General features: G+C 42.5%; 1 protein-coding gene across 1 annotated transcript in view; it reads right to left on the bottom strand.

Moving 5' to 3' along the window:
- atp11c (ATPase phospholipid transporting 11C (ATP11C blood group)) overlaps nt 1-19,432 on the bottom strand; it is a 40,317-nt gene that overhangs the window by 8,943 nt on the left and 11,942 nt on the right. Inside the window, 12 exon segments of the mRNA XM_079671330.1 lie at nt 916-1,115; nt 1,960-2,157; nt 2,707-2,857; nt 2,945-3,026; nt 3,112-3,176; nt 3,605-3,655; nt 4,237-4,325; nt 4,646-4,774; nt 5,572-5,679; nt 7,107-7,187; nt 11,949-12,038; nt 13,462-13,581. Of these exon segments, the coding sequence (XP_079527456.1) occupies nt 916-1,115; nt 1,960-2,157; nt 2,707-2,857; nt 2,945-3,026; nt 3,112-3,176; nt 3,605-3,655; nt 4,237-4,325; nt 4,646-4,774; nt 5,572-5,679; nt 7,107-7,187; nt 11,949-12,038; nt 13,462-13,581 (1,364 nt within the window).

Below are 19,432 nucleotides of genomic sequence, written 5' to 3'. Positions count from 1 at the left end.
AATATAAACAAACTTATAAAACATTGCCCGTCTCCGCCCATCACTCTCCTCCTCTGCTGCTGAAACCCTGATTCATGCATTCATCACTTCACGACTCGACTACTGCAATAGCATCCTCTATGGCATACCATCCAACCTCCTCAATAAACTCCAACATATCCAGAACTCTGGTGCCCGCTGCCCGCCTCCTCACCCACACCCGCTCCCGAGACCACATCACTCCCATCCTCCAGAACCTCTACTGGCTCCCCGTCCGTCAAAGAATCCACTTCAAAGTCCTCCTCATTACTCACAAAGCCCTCAACAACCAGGCCCCCCCCCCCTACCTCACAGACCTGCTGCACCACCACACCCCTTCCCGATACCTCCGCTCATCAGAAGCCAACCTCCTATCCATCCCCACCCGCACCAATCACCGGAACTGGGGGGACAGAGCCTTCTCCGTCGCTGCCCCCTCCCTCTGGAACTCACTCCCACAACCCATCAGAGACTGCACCGACCTCACCACCTTCAAAAAACTCACAAAAACTCACCTCTTCAATCTGGCTTTTAATGTGTGATTGTTTTTGTATTATTTGACTTTAACTTTAACTATATATTTATTTGTCGTTCCTTTCTTCTCTTTTCTTTTCTCTTCACTATCATCTGTAAAGTGTCTTTGAGCACCTGTTAAATCGCTAACAAATTAAATCTATTATTATTATTATTATTATTATTATCAGCATGTGTTTTAGTGCAACAGTGTGTATGGGTTATCAGGCGCTCATGTCGTGAGAACACAGCCACTTTGCTCCCCCTCCATGTTGAGCGCTTATGTTGACATGTCAGGGAGACTGCATGTGGGTGACCGGTGAAGGGTCTTTCTGAGCAGCGAGCTATGTAATGGCCATATGTTGCCGCATGTGTGACTTTTACAACAGATGGAGGGACACCACAACACCCACCCTGCCAGCTTTGTGCTGCACTTTGTTTACAGGTCCATCTGTGACACAGAATCCATCCAAGTCCGTGCCTACGTCCTGGTACTTGTACTGGAAGCCATCGATGCAGCACTCTATGAACTCCATGTTGTTCTGAGTGAGAGTGCCCGTCTTGTCAGTGAAGACATACTCCACCTGCAGGCAATGTGATAAAGAGATGTGAAAGGCTCTTCCAAATCCATAAAGATTCACTTTCCTATTTAACAGGGTCCAACAATAAGATTAAGCAATTACTTCCAGAAATAATTACACTGCATTAATCAGTTTAACGAAGCATCAACTTTAATTGAAGAAATCCTCTGGCAAACCAAGTGTGACTGATCTATAGCAGCACTGTTTGAGTAAGCGCCATTAAAACAACAGAAGTCAGGACAGCAAGACCAATATGGAGTTATTATAAGCTCATATTTTGCAGTAGCACTGTACAGATGGGCTGTGGCAATGCCAATAGCCAATGTAGATGCTGCGGACGGTTGTTCCAATTAACATTTTTGTTCTTTTTTTACTAGGTTTAATTGTATTAAAGCAACTAATGCTGCCTTGAAGTGTATTAGAATACAATTATTTATCTGTAAATATATTTTCCTTTAGAATACGTTAATCACATTTACACACTTATTGTGGGCTTGTGCATCACATCCTCATTTAGGCTTTGCCAAGAGATTGCATTCATATATATGTATTAATGGAGACTGCATATTTACTGTTGAGAAAAAGGTTTACTTTGACATTTTTGTAATGCTTCATAATATCATCAGTGCCATTAAGGGGGTTACTCAGCTATAGAGACACAAAATACATGACCCAGTGCCCCTTAAACAACATTTTGTTTAACATATTACAAAAAGGAGACTCAATGGCTGAGAGATTTCAGGTTTTGAATAACGAACAAGAATGGTGACTTTACAGAAAGCATTTTTCCAATGACATTTATGCCATTGAAATGTTGTTTTATTTTACTTTGGACCGTCTGCCTCACCTGTCCAAGCTCCTCATTAAGGTCTGAAGTGTTGACCAAGGCACCCTCTTGTATTTCAGGGTCAAAGAAGTCCTTGTCCCATGTGATGAAAAAGGATCCCAAAAACTTTTGCATCTCAACCGTCACATACATGGACACCGGGATGATGAAGTTGAAGAGCACCATGAAGGACAGGAAGTCAGTGAACATCTTTAGGTACTGTTGGAAAACCATGAAAACACAGGGAGATGATTTCATGCTTTTCTTATCTTGATTACCATGGACTCCTATGCAAAACATATGGTGGATGAGGTGAGACCAGGAGTCCTTGATAAAGAAATAGTGGAGTCCCAAGGTTGTATCACAATGTTCACAGTTCATTGAGGGAGAGGGTAGAGGGTTATCAGCCAATAAAATGGACCATGTCTCAATATAGGTTTGTGGTGACCCCATTGCTGAGAGCACTTTTCATTAGTATGGATCAGAAGAGGCTAACACTTGTAAAACAGTGTAATACAAGGAAACTGTGCTCTGAAAAGTTACAACAACAAGCCTACACAGGGTGTGTACCACAGTAACACATGCCTTCTAGCTATAATAAAATGTGTAATAGGTATAATACAGTGAACTGATGCAATGTTATCAAGCCCTATTAGCTCTTCCTTTCCCAGTTGTGGTAATTCCTGCACGACTGGGTTTGTGGTGACACTTAACTCACATTTTATTGCTTTAAAAACATGGAGGCGGGTTGATAAAACATTCTCTCACCAGATTCGTGTCTTTCTCTCTCTGGGTTTTCTCGTTGTACCAAGGCTCGTCCTGTCCGGGCTTGTTCTGCCACACATACTTAAGTGTAGTGCACACTAGGGCCTTGCTCACCAATATGCAAAGGTAAACCAGAAGGAAGGCATTGATGGACCTGAAATATAAAAAATGAAATAAATCAGTGCCAAAAGCTAAGTCTCATATATGTTTTACTTGTTTACTTCATTTCCTCTAAACGTACTTCTCCACAGCCGAGCGTTTCTGAGACTTGCCCTGGTAGTTGAGAGCCATCTTTGTCTCCATGCCAGTGTAAATTGCAACACCTTGAGGGAGATAAGTGATTAGCTTTTAAGCTATCTCATTAAAATGAGTTGTTAAAAAAAAGAAAGGCAATATGACTTGACTCACCACATATTGTTTGAGTGTTTTTTAAAGTTGACCCTTTCAGGAGGAGGTTTTCTGGACCCAAAGACCTGCAAAATCACATGGGAAGACAGAACCGTTTAGTGATACAAGTGATGTGCAGTCCACACAATCCTCTACTCTCTAAATGGAAACCTGGCAGGCCAGCTGGCATCCACTCTAAAATACGCAGTGACAAAACACAGTATGACGGCAGTCTGGGCTTACACCGTTTCCAGTGTTCTTGAGAAGGACATTGGCATTTGTTTGTACGGCCATTACAGATCAGTCAATGATAGATGCCTGTGGGAGTGCTTTGGAAGCCGAGGCTGAAGCAATGCCAACCTGTTTTAATTTGAATGCTTTTCTGCAATGAAGGATCAATGCAATAATGATTTGTTGGTTGATACAGAGAGAAACAAATGAGTGCTTAAGCAATCTGTTTTGATTTTGCTTTCGCTTAAAGTGGGCTGGGATTGTCGTGCATTAGCGCTCTCACCTCACTGCAGGCTCCTGATCCGTTTTGTAGATGTGCATACGGCCGACGAACCTGGAACAAAATGAAAAACGCGCTCAGAAGCAGAAGTAATTTGTACATGTGATATTTGTTTTTTGTATATTAATCAATCTGTTAATGCTAGAATGGGTTTCAATTTGAGGTATCCAAATGTATGCTCAGTTTATTTCATTTACAAACTTTAAGTACTTATGAGCAGAGATTTAGGAGCCAGCTTATTACTGGGGGTTAGCCAGCAGCAGGCTGTCACTTTGATTTACTCTTTATAGCAAGCATTTGGCGCCATGGCTTACTTAGCTTTATCACGTCTCCAACACCATTCTGATGTCTGGTTAAATGACTAATCCTACTCCTTGTCCCAAGGGGGAGCTAAAGGCTATGTGTTGATAGAAAGGAGAGTCCTACAAGTGAATAGGAACCAACTGTGCTGGCTATTCCTAATAGGAAACACACACTAAGGCTTGCCTAAATGTGTCCACTTAATAATCGACATGTTAATATTAGAGTCATTTAAAACATTTTGAACTGGCATGGAGTGAATCCCTTGCCCGACAGACCACCGGCAAAACAAGCTTGTGGTGTAAATCTGTTGGGGCCACAAGATGAGTGCCTACTTGTAAAGGTCAGGCTGTGGCTGTTCACACTCGATGGTGGCGTTGAGAGATTCCAGATCTTTCTCCGTGTCTGGCACTGTGTAGTGTGTCTGGACGAAGAAGCAGAGAGAGAGAAGTGTGAGCATTGACTTAGTTATTATCTTTGCCTTTCACTTTCTCTCACACACAGGAAGTGTGAAATAAAGAGATAACATTTCCTATTAAGATATGATTTAAAAATTAATAAAATATATACATTTGCTTTCATAACAAATTCCTTTTTCCTAATTCTAATAAGCAATACATTTATAAAATCATAGGGTCAAAATATAATCAATATAATTTGACCGAAACAAGTTTTTTTATTGAATATACTTCGACAATGTAATCTTAGGGAAGAAAAAGGGGACAGCAGAGCGGCCTGTCTTACTTTATGGTTGGACTCTCCATCCAGACTTGCTGTGGTAACAAAACATGTGTCATCATCTCGACTAGACTGCAGCAGTATTAAATCACAGGGAAAGGTCTCGTCTTCATCCACCTCCAAAACATCTCCAACCTGAGAAAGAAGCACAACCAAACGGCACTTAAAGAAGTTCCAGTTTCCTTTCTCCCCCTTCTTCTAAGGCACCATATCAGTAGGACTCAAACCGAAGTTTAAACAATCCCAGGGAGCAGAAGGAGTCCAAAATAAACGTACGCCGCTACCAATTTCCTTTCAAGCCGTTGTGGCTAATTTGTTAGCAAGCAGAACCTACTCGAAGTGATAGCATAAACAGAGCAACATGAGCACCCCTGCAAGCTAACCATTGGTCAATAAACACTCTCTGATGTAGTCTTTCAACTACTGACAAAAATCTGGTTCTTTGGCTTGTTTGATGTTTATTTTAGCCCTAGTCCATTTAACACTAGGAGGTAGCCTGCAGGGAGCTTGTGTGAGCTCCTGTGCGGGAAGCAGCTGTCCAAACTTTTATACAAAGCGTCAATGTTTTGGTTTTGACAGCTGGAAGATCAGTCTCAGCGGGGTCACGAGCACTAGCAGCGCTTAACATAAACATTTGGAGTCGTTTGGTTCACTGTACATATTGGAAAATATTGTTTAATGCATCATGTTTAACCTGAACACCCACTCATCTTTGACAAAACTATTGCCTTGAGAACATAAGAATGCATAACGTAAGTAACGTGCACATGATACCCTGGATACATCAATTACTGTCACAACAATGTTTGAACGTCAAATCAGTTCAGCATACAGGGCAAGTTCTCCCTGTGGACGTATTCAAAACACAGCGTTTTCATGGCCATGTAGCTAAGAAAATATTTATTCCAGTGGATGTGTCTGTTGAAAAGTACCTTGATCTTCTCACTCTCCTTCCGTACCCTCCGGCCTTGCTCTAGCACTGTCACTGGGTACTTATTCACCTCATTGTCAGCCTTGTGCCGTAACCAGTCCTCGTAGCCCTAGGGCAGCATATCAGAATCAGAATTGTGTTATTTGCTTAAACAACAAAAAGTACAATACTTGTTCACCAGGGAACAGGATATCGACATCAGTACATGCTGACACAGAGTAAAGGTTTGACAGAACCGCTCACCAATCATAATAGAAGACACAAAGAAATATCTGTGCATACATATAAATCATTATGAGAGAGAGAGAGTGCCTGCCGCAGCAGAAGGGGATAATCATTGTCCAGCAGTGCATTGAAACAGTATGTCATGAAATAATCCCGGGGCTGCAGCAGCACGAGGCACAAATACTAGTGTAGACTTCATAAGTACTTTAAATGTGGGGTAGGTAAGTTTGAGAAACCGGCTCGAGATACACTTTTTGTTATATTCCATGGAATGCTCTTAACATCCCGATAGCAATGAATATCTGAAGTGCTTTGACAACAAATCCATAAAAAAATGTAATCTGTGGAAGCCGTAGTACTGTAAAAAGCACGACCAATCATCTGAGCTGGCCCGGCAAAAATGACTGGATGGCCGACCTGCCTGTCAGACTTCCATCTGTGCACAAACTTATCTCGTGCCCTCATTGGTCATGTGCGCGTTCGTGTGTGTTGGAGGAGGGGCTCTGTAAGGAAGTGGCAGATTTTCTCCGGCTGTGTATTTTCAAATTCTAGCGCACTCGAGCTGGTTTCTCCAAAATTACCTACCCCACCTTTAAGATAGTGAAGGAGATGGTGCAAAGATGCAGGGGGTAGAGAGGCGAACCACAGTGTGTGCCAAGGTGGAGCCTGAGCCAGAAAGCAGGATTACCAGGAAAGGTTATAGGAGGAGAGAGAAAGTCTGGTTGAGTGATGGTAGAAATGATGCCAGGTGGATGAAAGAGGAAGAAGAGGGAGGGCATTCCAAGGATGGTCAGTGGAACTATACAACCATCATCACTTTAGAAGGAGTCGGGCGTACCGCACTTCAAAGCATGATGAAGGCGGTTCAGTGCTATCAGTGTGTTCCATATATTTTCCCGAGGAAGTCCACTCACTATTGTGCATTTCAAAGGCCCAGCAGTAGACTAACTAAAAAGTCGATCCCAGAACAATACATCTAAAAGACGTGACATGCAAGCAACAGAGTCGAGGAAACAGACCCTCCCCTTGATCATTTGTATCTCTGTAATAGACTCTCTTTCTCTCTCCCCATTTGCTCACATTCCCAGAGAGCCAATTTCATCTTCTTCTCAATCAGAAATAGCCAGCGGAGCACATTATTACAAAACCCACGAGAGCCTTCGTCACATACGTCACACACAAATCACAGCAAAGGTGTTCTGAAGGCAGGGGATTTGTTGTGTTATGTGTAGAGGGAGGAAGGGTAGAAAGAAATGGAGGCAACATAAATCCCAACTATTCGTTATTATCATACACTTATTAGAGTCTTACCTGCTTGATAGCCGTTACTGTAATCACAAAAAATAAGGGTAGGCCACTGGTGACTGGGCTGGTAGGGGTGTCCACTATCACCTATTGGAAGAAAGAAAAATTCACTTGAGAGGAATGTCACGTTGACATTAAACTGTAAACATATGACCTTTAAACTGTAAAGCTATGCGTTAAATACTAGACATCCCCACAAAGCGTCACTGCAGCACACGTGTGGTTACAGAGGGAGGAGTCTGTGGTGATAGTATGGAGGATTGGGAAAGCCTTCTAAATGCAGGGTGTAGTCGCTTTCTGTGAAGAAATTCTACTATTCCCCACATTTGTTCATCAGTGGGAAACAGAGGGAAGACATTTACATTTTGGAAGGGAGTGGGAGTCTCTGGACCGCAGAACCTTTAATCAAGCGTTCCAGGGGCAGAGTGCTTAATCTGCAGGCATGCCAACATTTTTGTGTCACTGCCAAGGAATGGGAGAGGGCCAACACAAAGCTTTTTTGGATTCACTTTAGCTGCCGAGCTCTACGTGAGGGAATCTAGTAGTATGCACTGGGTTTCATTCCTGTGCGTAATGAGTGTGTGACCAGCTATCAGGTAATCCCAAACAAGCAGCTTAGGAGCAGCACCTGACCACGGCTCCCAGCTAGAGCCCCAGTACACAATTGGCCTTGTGTGTTTCTTAAAACCATTACCAGATGGATTTACCCTAGCTTTTCTGATCCTGCAGGCTGGCTTCCCCCAGAGCCAGATTGCATATTACAGCACGCACAGACACATCCAGCTCGTTGGTATTCTGACATTACAAGCTGTCAGATAGCCATCAGCTCAAGGAGAGCAGGAGATGCGTTTCGAAGCAGTCTCTGGTGTTTTACTTACCTGTGTGTGGAATGAGAATGAAATGAAAGCCTGCTTCCCGCTCAGTAATCACGGTCAGACATGAACACACAGTCGCACTCTGCACCCACACTTACTCATGCACACACACTCATAGTAATGACAAGGGCAGATAGCTGCCAGCCCAACTTCATTGTGATTCAAATTAACTGTAGGATTAATCAATTACAGGGCAGAGAGGGACCAGTGCACATCGACTATTTGGAGCAGTGCAGATTTAGAGGAGAGCCTGCATTATATTTGTAATGCTTGGTGATTCCAGTGAGAAAGAAGCAAACGTAAGGATTCTGCCGCAGCCTCAGGTGTAGAGAGCCAGGGGTGGGAGTGCTCAATGCTTCAAAAGGACACTGCTGTACATGAGGATGTTTTAAAGACCCATTACACGTTGGACATTGCTATAGGATAAGTAGCTATAGTGGATTATTGGATCTCAGTCTCCTATTGTTATGTTATTCCTCCACTGTTTGAATATACAGATCTTCAAAGGACAACACTACCCATGATGTGATGAGTATTGGAAAAAGGTCATGAAGAACTTTCTTTTTGCCTATTCCCATGACAAATTAAATGTTGGCTGATTACAGAAACCAGAAAAGAAGCTGCAGGAAAGACCGAGGACAGCATGTCCCTCTGATGCTGCGGCCAGATGGCAAAACTTGACAGAGGGTGGCCACAGTACAGAGAGAATGCTCAACAAAGCCAACTTTTAGCATAAATGTCGCTTGATTTATATTTGGCGTTTCTATGACAATTACAATGACAACTGTTCAATAGAGAACTATAAAAAGAGATAAATGAAAGTGTTCTTTTTGATCCCATAAAAAGTTATTCTATAAAAAGCAATTTCATCCAACACTAAAATAAAGTGTAAAAAGACACTTGACAAGTTTATAGACAGTCAAGGACAGCAATTAATTTTGGAACAGAACAGTACGAGGGTGGAAACTGCCCTTTAATGCTTCAATGGAATCGTTCTTGAAAATACTGCAACTGCAAGTACAAAAAGAAAATACTACAGAAAACCTCCAGCTACTGAACTTCTGCCAAACAACACACACTTCTCCCAGAGCTCGTCCTTCAGGGTTGATCCGTGCTGATTCACAACAAAGCCCACCAAACTTCCAGATGGCCAAATACCTTTCCTCCTCTGCACCAAATGCAAAGCCAAAACATCTCAGCAATAGGAGTGAACTGTGTGCTGCTGGTGTGATGCCAGAGCTGCAGAGCGGAGCAGCACGGAGCCCTTCATCTGATCTGAGAAGTGTGTCAGAGTGAGCGACCGACAGCGGGTCCCCGGGGTCCCAGGGCAGCGCTGTGAGCCCCCTCGCGTCCCTCTACCCCTTTGCCCTTTCGTTCCCCACCCCCCCCCCCCCCCCCCCCTCTCCTATTATTCCCTCCTCTCTCATCACCATTTCTCTTACTCTCTCACTGCGCTCTATTTCCATTCGATCAAATTCAAGCAAAGACATGCAGGGCTATTTATAGCGGAGTGGTGCTTTTTTATCAGCCTGTGTCTATTTGTGGCACTCAGATGTAGAGAGGGCTTCCTGGCTGCTGACGTCAGCAGTGCAGCGCTGCAGAGAGATGGGTGGAATGAGAGAGAGAAAAAGGGAGAAAGAAGGACAGAAAGGAAGAGACTAAATGAGAAAGGCAGAGACAAAAGAGGGACGGATGGGAGGATGCATGACATTTTATTGTTGGTAAAGCATTTGCATGAAGCCTCTTAGGGGAAGTGAGTGGGTTGTGAGAGGTTTATTTCTGTCTCAAGAGAGGCTGGATTAGTGGAGAAACGCCAGCCACGCTGCAGCTTGGGTAAATACCGTCAGCAAACCCAGGACACCCACTGAGTCACACATTAACACTCACAATCACATACACGATGTTTTCAAAAACACACACTCTACACGGCACACACTGATAATTATTGTGTGTTTGTGGGAGGGATGGAAACATGCACGGTAGCTCACTCCCACATAAGTGTTCTGCATTAGCTCATGATAATTTCATATGCTAGCTCACAACTGTCAGAAAAGCTGGCACCTTTAGCTCACGATAATGGAGAGTTAAACCAGAACAACTGGAAAATAGGGCAGTCAAGTGGAAATACAGGTGGAAACAAAGCCCGGAGGAGTAAATAAACACAGCAATTGATCTTTTATTGACTTAAAGATGATGGAATTACTTTGCGACAACAGCTATTTCTCAATTGAGTACACTGCTGGGCTTCTGGGGGCAGTCACTCTGAGCTCATTCAGTCAGTATGCGACTAGATAGAGCACATCCCTCCTGGGCAGACCCAACAGCAGCACCTGTTTACACTAGAGGGCTGTTTGCAGCCATAGTTTAGGTTACGGCTAAAAGCAGAGAGGTTAGTTTCCATCTCCATGGATCAGAACAAAAATGGAGAAAGAAAGAGATGACAGAAGAGCTGGTGCAGATGCAAGCACCTTTTTTTTTTTCTCCTACTTCAATCAACAGCCAGACCCCAAAGAGGAGAGAGGAGAGGTCACTTAAGAGCACGCAGCAGGGGAGGACGGATGCCAGTCAAAGCATTTTAGTCAGCACTCTTGGCCAGCTCACAGTTTCCACTATGAGGAAAGGGCAGCACGTACGGAACACAACACGATCTAACAATGACAGACATGAAACTGAATTTTTAAATCACCTTATTAAACTCTTTTATGTAAAAATAGGACAACCTCAAATACAGATTTACTCTTTGTACCCTGTAACCTAATTCTAGGGAAACTGCATATTGACATGTTAGATAAAAATACAATTTACACGCTCCTGAATCCTGGTACTAATGGCCCATTAAAAACCCATTAATTGGTTTACACATGATCTCACTACTGTGGAACAATGAAGGCAAGCATTGTAGGAGGTTAGATCAATACTTTCTTAGAACCATATGCTTATGTATTTCCAATGTATCTCGAATCAAACTAGGTGTGATTGATACATGTATACTAGTGGTGGGCAATACGGCAAAACTCTGCTATTACAGTAAATGTCATTTGATACAACAGTTACCTCGTGTGTCAAGATACAGTGATGTTCTGTAGTGGAAATCCAATTAAGAAATGGGTTCAAATATACATATCATACAATTTAAAAGTATCTTCTATTTTGCCTCCATGATTCCTTCTTTATCAAATATGTTCAAGCCTTAAAGGTGGGGTAGGTAAGTTTGAGAAACCGGCTCGAGATACACTTTTTGTTATATTCCATGGAATGCTCTTAACATCCCGATAGCAATGAATATCTGAAGTGCTTTGACAAAAAATACATTAAAAAAATGTCATCTGTGGAAGCTGTAGTACTGTAAAAAGCACGACTAATCATTTTACTGTAGCTGGCCCGGCTAAAATAACTGGATGGCCTACCTGCCTGTCAGCCTTCCATCTGTGCACAAACTTATCTCGTGCCCTCATTGGTCATGTGCGCGTTCGTGTGTGTTGGAGGAGGGGCTCTGTAAGGAAGTGGCAGATTTTTTCCGGCTGTGTATTTTCAAATTCTAGCGCACTCGAGCTGGTTTCTCCAAAATTACCTACCCTGCCTTTAAGGGAAGCTATAGCATTTTGAACATCTGCTATGATTGCACACACGTTTCAAACATTACAGTTGACACATACAAGATCTCTTTCACACCTGCCATGCCCATATGCAAATGATAAGACTTTCTCACTCTTTTTCACACACTGGGGAAAAACACATGACGTAGGCCAGAACACAGGATGGGGAAGACAAGTGGAATGAGACACAATAACCCGTTGAGATCAACAGGCTGAAACCCGGTTCACAGCGTGGTCTGAAAGGGTCACATACGGACACATAATAGCCCTCTCGCCACGCAATTAGTTAAACAACACCACAGACAACGCAGTCATTCAGTAAGTTGTTATTAAACAATGATAAACAGACTTTGGATTGATACACTGTCTGTCCTTACCTGCACCAGGAAGATAATAAGGAAGTAGAAATTGGCAATTCTTCTAAACTGTTCAAACAGGTTCTTTGGTAGGAAGTTCCAAACGGTATACTGTCGGAAGAAAAAGAGAAATAAACATTCAAGTAAGTCAAAGAGATAATAAATAGGCATTGCTGTAAGTGGATTGCTTTTTAATGCCCTTTTCTGTATACTTTTTTACATTCAGGCATGATGTTTTTCAACAGAACTTAGGGAAGTTAAAGAAAACATTTGCAGTGGGAGAGAGATTAGAGGAATCCAATATTCACAGACTCTTGGATATGTGTGCTGTGTCTGAGCTGGGAAAGAGAAGAGGAAAGGCAACTTCAATATCTTTTAGTCTGTTCTTTGTACTGCCTGGGGAGACGGCCCCTGGGGGACCACAGGTGTTCCATTGATTCAGATTAGCGATTTACCTCCTAAATTTGGCTGCCCCTTGAATGCAGAGCCAATGAACTTATCAGGTTTGTATCCGTTTTTGTGGGTTTTGTTCTCTTTTAAGTGAGCATGACTGCTGATACCATCGGGGCTGAAGCGACACTTTTATCTGCTTGAATCCCCGGGAGACGGCTCAACAATACCCTGCTGGTCTCTGGAGCCACACAACAAAGTAGCAGTGTGAAAAAGACAATTACATGCACGCTCACATGCAAGGAAACAGCACTAAGGCACGGTTTATGAAGGGGAATGTCTGCATGGGGATAGTGTTGAAATGCAGCCGCAGCAGAATGTCCCATCTCATTTTGCCAGAGAGAAAAGAGAGTGAACGTAATGAGAAAAGGGGGATGGCAGCAGCAAAGAGTGGTGGTGCAGTAGTAGCAAAGAGAGCAGGAGATGAGAGGCGGAGATTGGTCATTGCAGAGAGCAAAAGCAACAGGATGATGGAGAGTAGAGGCATGGAGGAGCATAAACACTACAGCCGGGGTAATTAAAGGCTGTTTACCCTGACATACTGGCAGCAACCAATTGATTGGCCCATCCTCACTGGGACCCTCTGCACCACTATAAATCTCATCCAGTCTTACTCTCAAACCGCTTCCTTCTCCTCATCACTTTCACACTTCATATCGATAAACAAGCCTGATCCTGCCACTGCCACACGACTGAAGGGTCTGATTTGGGTGAGGAAGAATGGCGTGGGGTCTGTCAGAGCCCGGAGGGGGAAAGCACCAAATTACTCACCCCTGCCAGTATATTAATAGCAGCCATGTATTTCACAGCCACAGACAGATCTCCCTGACAGACAATAATCACCTTCCCTTAGGAGCGAAGAGAAAGCATGTGGAGAGGCAGTTGGAGGAGGAGGAATAAGCAAGGGAAGACACAGGGATGCTCAGGAGTTCATTCCAAGTATTAGATAAGAGGGGGGGAGGGGGGATGCCAGAAGGCACGTGGAACATAATACAGAGAGGAGCTGGAAAACAAACAGATGTTTATGAATGTGTTATTGGTGTTTGGCCAGACAGGAGCCCTGGCATGTGGTTGTGTTTCTTACCTTGGAGGACACAATCCTGTTGTCGCAGAACTTGGGGGGAATGAAAGCCTCATTGTTGGAAGAGGACCGATGACCAACGCAGATACTCCTACTGTCCACTCTTCTTTCATCGCGGCCAAGCTGCAGGACGAAGCACCGGAGGCATGGTGGAGATGGGACGAGATCAAGATAAAAAGAGAGAAGAGAGGACATGTTAGTAATCCTGGGTACGACTTGTCACTCAAACAGAGATTAGATATCGAATGAGACAAGGAAATCTAACCAAAAATATTAAATGCTTTTTCTCAAATAAAATACATTTGCTGAAGGTGAGCCAAAATGACACCTGCTATCTGTAGCATGGGGGAAGTGGAATTAATCAATTATACAACAAACAAGTTTTATGGACGGTTAATTCAGGTGTAGCAAATCCACAATGATCACAGAGGATTGACTGTAGCTATAGAAAGTATAACAGGCTGATAAGGCCCAAATTCCACTTACAGTATAGGTCAAAAACTCAACAGTGGAGTATCTACTGTGGTGCAGAATGTTGAAAGACTTTAAAGCCCTCTACTGTCCTCTGATAGGGGACATATAGAAAAAAGGTATGCCACGGGTCAACATGGTGATTGTGCGAGGTCTATAACTTAATTTGTTCTCTCCAAGGTGTTTACTCATCGATGATAAACGAGTCATAAATGCAGGCAGCCAGGAGAAAAATGCTGTGCTCAGAATTATGGGTGGAGCTGCCCTGTCGTGAAGCACACAGCAGGGTTATATGTGTACGCATAAGTGCGTACGCACGTGTACACACACACACACACACACACACACACACACACACACACACACACACACACACACACACACACACACACACACACACACACACACACACACACACACACACACACACACACACACACACACACACACACACACACACACACACACACACACACACACACACACACACACACACACACACAGGAAAGACTTCAGGGACCAGGTCAGGAGCCAAAGACAAGCAGGACTCTCCTCAACATGAGGTGGCCGGGGCATTCCTCTTCCATAAAAGGAAGGTAGGGTGACTCACAGAGCATGGCAGAGGAGTCAGGCCGCTATGTTGACTTCTACTTAGTCCTTATGTAAATATCACAAACTGTAATATAGATGATTGCCAAAAAAGGAGCTAAGGAAACTGTCAGGTAGTACTTTTTTCTACTTGAAAATACCAATACAATATCTTATTACTGCATCATTATCATTGAGATCCACCCTCATTAAATAGGATTTTAAATTAATTCCAACTTGGCACAAGCACATATGAAAAGTTTCTATCCTGGGGAATGCAGCCCAGAAAATGTGGCCTGCGCTGTTCCCTCAATGGCCCCGATTTCTATTCCTGACATCCCACACACAAGGAATCCTCAGGCTCAGCTCGGACAGCCACGCAGGGCTGGAGGATCGTGATAGCTCAACGGCAGCATACTGGAACAACCAGAGCTACCTCTCCTTTCTTATCGTCAAGCATGTTCCTTATCTCATGCATGAACACTATTCCCATCTTTTCCAAGTGTAAACTAACAGCCAATAAACATCTGTAAGCAATTACAGAGATAAACTGTTGACCAGTATGAAGAATTCAGTGATATCTACTTGTTTTCTGTATACATGCGTCTCTCTTTAATTGCTGCTCTTATCCATTCGTAGGTAATAAATCGGAGGTCATATTAAAAATCTTTACTTTCAACCAGAGATAAAATAGATAAATATGTATCTTGTTGGTGGAGTTGTGACAAGATATAGAGAGCACACTTAGCACGTTTTTTAAATGAGCTTGTCTACCGGAATGTGCCATAGTTCAAAATACACTGGGGAAATGGAACATGACTACCACTGAATACTTTCCGATTGTTCAGAGTTGTTTTCCCATCAGCAAGTATAAGCATGCTAAGGGAAGTCCAAAGTATTTTAAAGGACCCTGGGTTTTAGAGAACTTCCTTTATAATACAAATACATTAATAAAAGGAACAATTTAAAATGGTTAACGCGTTGAATGTGGAAGTGAAGTGTAAGACCGATAGGAATCAGAATCTTTAAAACAAGTTAGCACATGTTCCAAATTATCAATGTTTTTCCTCTCTGACAGTTAAAAGACGTCATGCACTGAGGACCTCACCCCCACCAGTTCTAAAATGTTGTTGTGTTCTCAGCTCGAGTACAAGTTGTGCAGCTATTACTGGGCCTGTAAATTATTAAGGTTATGCAAGCAGGGGATCTGCTTCATCTAACACAAAAGCTAGCAACATGTGGGTTGAGGGGGACAAATTACCATGAACATCTGATCCCAGACAAGCACCAGGGGATGTGTGAATTACAGCCACCTGGACAGCAAGCTGCACAAGGTCTGTTGCTGACAAGAGGTGAGATCAAAGAATAGCCTCAAACACTTTGAAAGCTAATGTGTGAAAGTGGAGAAAAACCAACATATAAAAATTCCACTTTATGCAATAATTTGCACTTGGTTAACCGTCATAACACAAAAAAAGGGCAAAATTCCTTATCACGATTCCCAAATATTTGCTATCACGTCTCGAGTCCAGACAAGAGAAGTGAGTGGCTTACATAATATAATGCTCCCATATGCATGAGCAGTCATGTTCACACCTCAGTATGACTGTCAAATCTACCAACCCCTCGCCGCTGAGCGCACACTGACACTCCTTCAGCGGGACCGGACGGACCTGGCAGCCAGAGGATGAAAAGAGAGAGTGGGAGGAAGAAAGAGTGCGAGAGAAAGGAAGTACAGCATTCAAGGACACAAGCACATCCAGGTTTTCTTTATCAAACAACAACCAGCCTTCAGGACTTTGTTCATTTATCTGAATCAGAAGCAGCGTTTCTATCAGTTACGCTTCACCTACTGTATGTACGCGGAAAAATGCTACAAATACACTTGCAACATTCAAGATATGCAATACAGCGAAAACCTCATTTATGACATTAGGATACAATGTAGATCCAGAAAAGGAAGTAATCATGTACAAGGGGCTGCACATGCAAAATACAAAATGCAAGTAAGGAACAATTTGCAAAACAAATTGAGTCATAGGAAAGGAAATCTGGCTCGACACTTCAGGTCAGAGAGTAAACAGTAATAGTTGGCTGGCTTCTTTCTGCTGCCAATCTTTCACCTGTGCCCATCTCTTTAGGATTGATTATGCACAAGAGCAATGCTAATGCACAGTTTCAAGGTCGTAGGCTTTTCAGATAAACAAACACGACAGCATTGTTGCAGCAACCTACAAACGAACGCTCTGGGCCTCAGAGATTATTCTCTAGAAGAAACGTTGGCACCTACACACAGACATAACTCTTGCTGAAAATGAATTTCTATATAAAATGAGGAAATAGTCCAGGCCCTGGGGTCCTAAAGATAAGAAAATAATTATTGAATGGCCATTGATTTAGTGTTGAATTCACTGTAAAATATAATGAGGGTCAGGACACGAAGCCCACTCCATTTTGGAGCATTTACGTGATCGAAATGCTCATCTCGAAAATGTTGAGCTCAAGGCCAAACAAGAAATGCAAATGTAAGAAAAAATAGAATTGATTGCATTATCAATACCTCATTCTCAAAGGTCAAACAAAACCATTCAATGCCAATGATGTTAGCAAGTAAAGCAAAAATGGCCGCGAGTCAAGTGCCAGTATGTCAACAGCAAGCAGCAGATTCATCCTCAACGAAAAAGCATCAGCAACAAAACGCGAGCAGCGATCAATATAGTAAACGTCCATTGCTCAGATGAGCTGAGACGTAATCGCTTCCTCAGAAATAAATGGTGCATTAGAGAATTGTGTTTCTAGATATTTACATGAAATGATGTTGCTAGCTAAACTATGCTCCAATTGTGAAATAATCACAGGAGCGGACTGAGAAGATAGGTTCCTAACAGAGACTCGGGAGAAAACAAGACTGCATTCAGCTGCTGCCAAACTCCCAATCATGACTCGGGTCTGATGACAGTGCGTCCTGTCACACCATCTTACTATTCAGTGACCATGGCGCTTTGTCACAATCTGCATACTGTTAGCGGATTAGACACACTGGGTAACCAGAGAAGTACGAGCCCATGTACACAGTAGTATTACAATTCATAACAATGCTAACTGTGTGAAAGCAACATTGTGAATCTTTTTAAATCATTACTTTATATAATGTTTGATTTGGATTTGTGGTCATACTGTAACTAGTGCTATAGAGAGGCGAAGTCCCGCCCATCTACTACCCATGGGACCTTATTTCGGAAAAATTATGTATTGAAGTCAATGGGGAGAGAAAGATTATCTTTCGATCCCGTTTGAATTGTGCCACGAATTACACGTATGATGTTTGTCAATCTTAAAAATTAATTTCCATGTCAAAAAAGTCACAGTTTGTCGTACAACTGTTGAAATATAAGACTATGAAAAATACGCAACTAGAAAGACTACAAATCCCAGAATCCCGGTCCCGCATGCTGGCTCTTACGGAACCGACTAACTCCCCTTTTGTGTATGTACAGCTCTCAACATGCCCAGACTTGTAGTGATTTTCACCTCTTTTAATACTTTTCAGCTCATTCTGAAAGAAAGAAGTTAAATGTGCCAACGTGACAGCCGTCTTGGTGTTGGTGCGAGACGGGAGATGTAGTTCTTTGAGCGGTTTCACACAAAAGAAAGTGTTACTTCACAGTTTTACGATACCTTTTTATTTTTTCGACTTGCAAAATTATCTTTTAAATTGCCAAACATCATATGTGTAATTTGTGGCACAATTCAAACGGGATCGAAAGATAATCTTTCTCTCTCCATTGACTTCAATGCATAACTTTTCCGAAATAAGGTCCCATAGAGGTCCCCCGGAAAGGGAGGGACTTCGCCACTCTATAGTCTGTAGTGATGTACAATGTTGCATTATAAATCCATTAAACGTGTTAAAGAGTTGAACAAACAATCAGTCATGCATTCGGTTGCATTACATCGTACAGGGCTTTGTAGTTTTCTAAACATATCATGATGTTAGTTTGCAAACCCATCAACACCTCTGTGTTGTATAATATGAGTAACCCAAGTGTGTTATCCACCTTGTCAAATATAATCTTAGTTAACTGCTATATGAACTACGACTGCAACTAACTAGGGACTTATTTTCTCGATTAATCCATTGCTCATTTAGTCTAAGAAATGTCAGACGATGTTTGAAAAGAAGGTCAATATAATTCTTCAGAGCCCGACGAGAAATCTTAACATTGTAAAAAAGTGGCAGTCTTATAAAAGCAGAAGAAAAAGCCATTCCAAACATTTGAGCAAATAATTGGACTTGCTATTTTTTAAATTTGCTTGAACAATGACACAAAGAATGTGTCCATTATCAAAATAGTTCTAATAATTGTTTCTGCTCGCAACAAAAACCACAAACACCAAATCAAAGGAAGTCCAATGTGCTGGTGTTAGGATTAGTCACATAATTCATGCCAAAAGACACCTGTAAAACTACCGTTACATCAGAATTAACCAATATCATCTTACAGTATGCAGCTCTCCTGATTGGTGGACAGTCCCTTGAATGTTTTCTTCCTTCTAATTGGTCACATATTATCATGCCCTCGGGTTACAACATCATGCGACTCCCGCATGCATTTATTGACATTAACAAGGTTAAGGTTTAACTGAAGCATGGCAGCAAACACGTGTATCTCCAGACACAGAGTATTCGGTGTCAAGAAAGTTAAACTGACAAGCATCTCTAAGCCAGCAGCAAATAGAGATGCTACCAAGGTGCACAGAGAGAGAAAAGGCCAGTGACAGAAGGTGTGACATCGGCACAGCGAGGGTTATTTACCCTGACACAAATAGATTTTGAGGTCAAACAGAATCGATGCTGTAACTTATTCTCACAAAAGTGCTGAAGCAAATTGAAAGAAAGTAAGCCCAAAAGAGT

Source organism: Notothenia rossii (assembly GCF_949606895.1).
Source record: "Notothenia rossii genome assembly, chromosome: 3".
In the NCBI taxonomy this organism is placed as follows: Eukaryota; Metazoa; Chordata; class Actinopteri; order Perciformes; family Nototheniidae; genus Notothenia; species Notothenia rossii.
The sequence above is the reverse complement of the archived record's forward strand: the minus strand, read 5'-3'. Positions and strand labels throughout refer to the sequence as shown.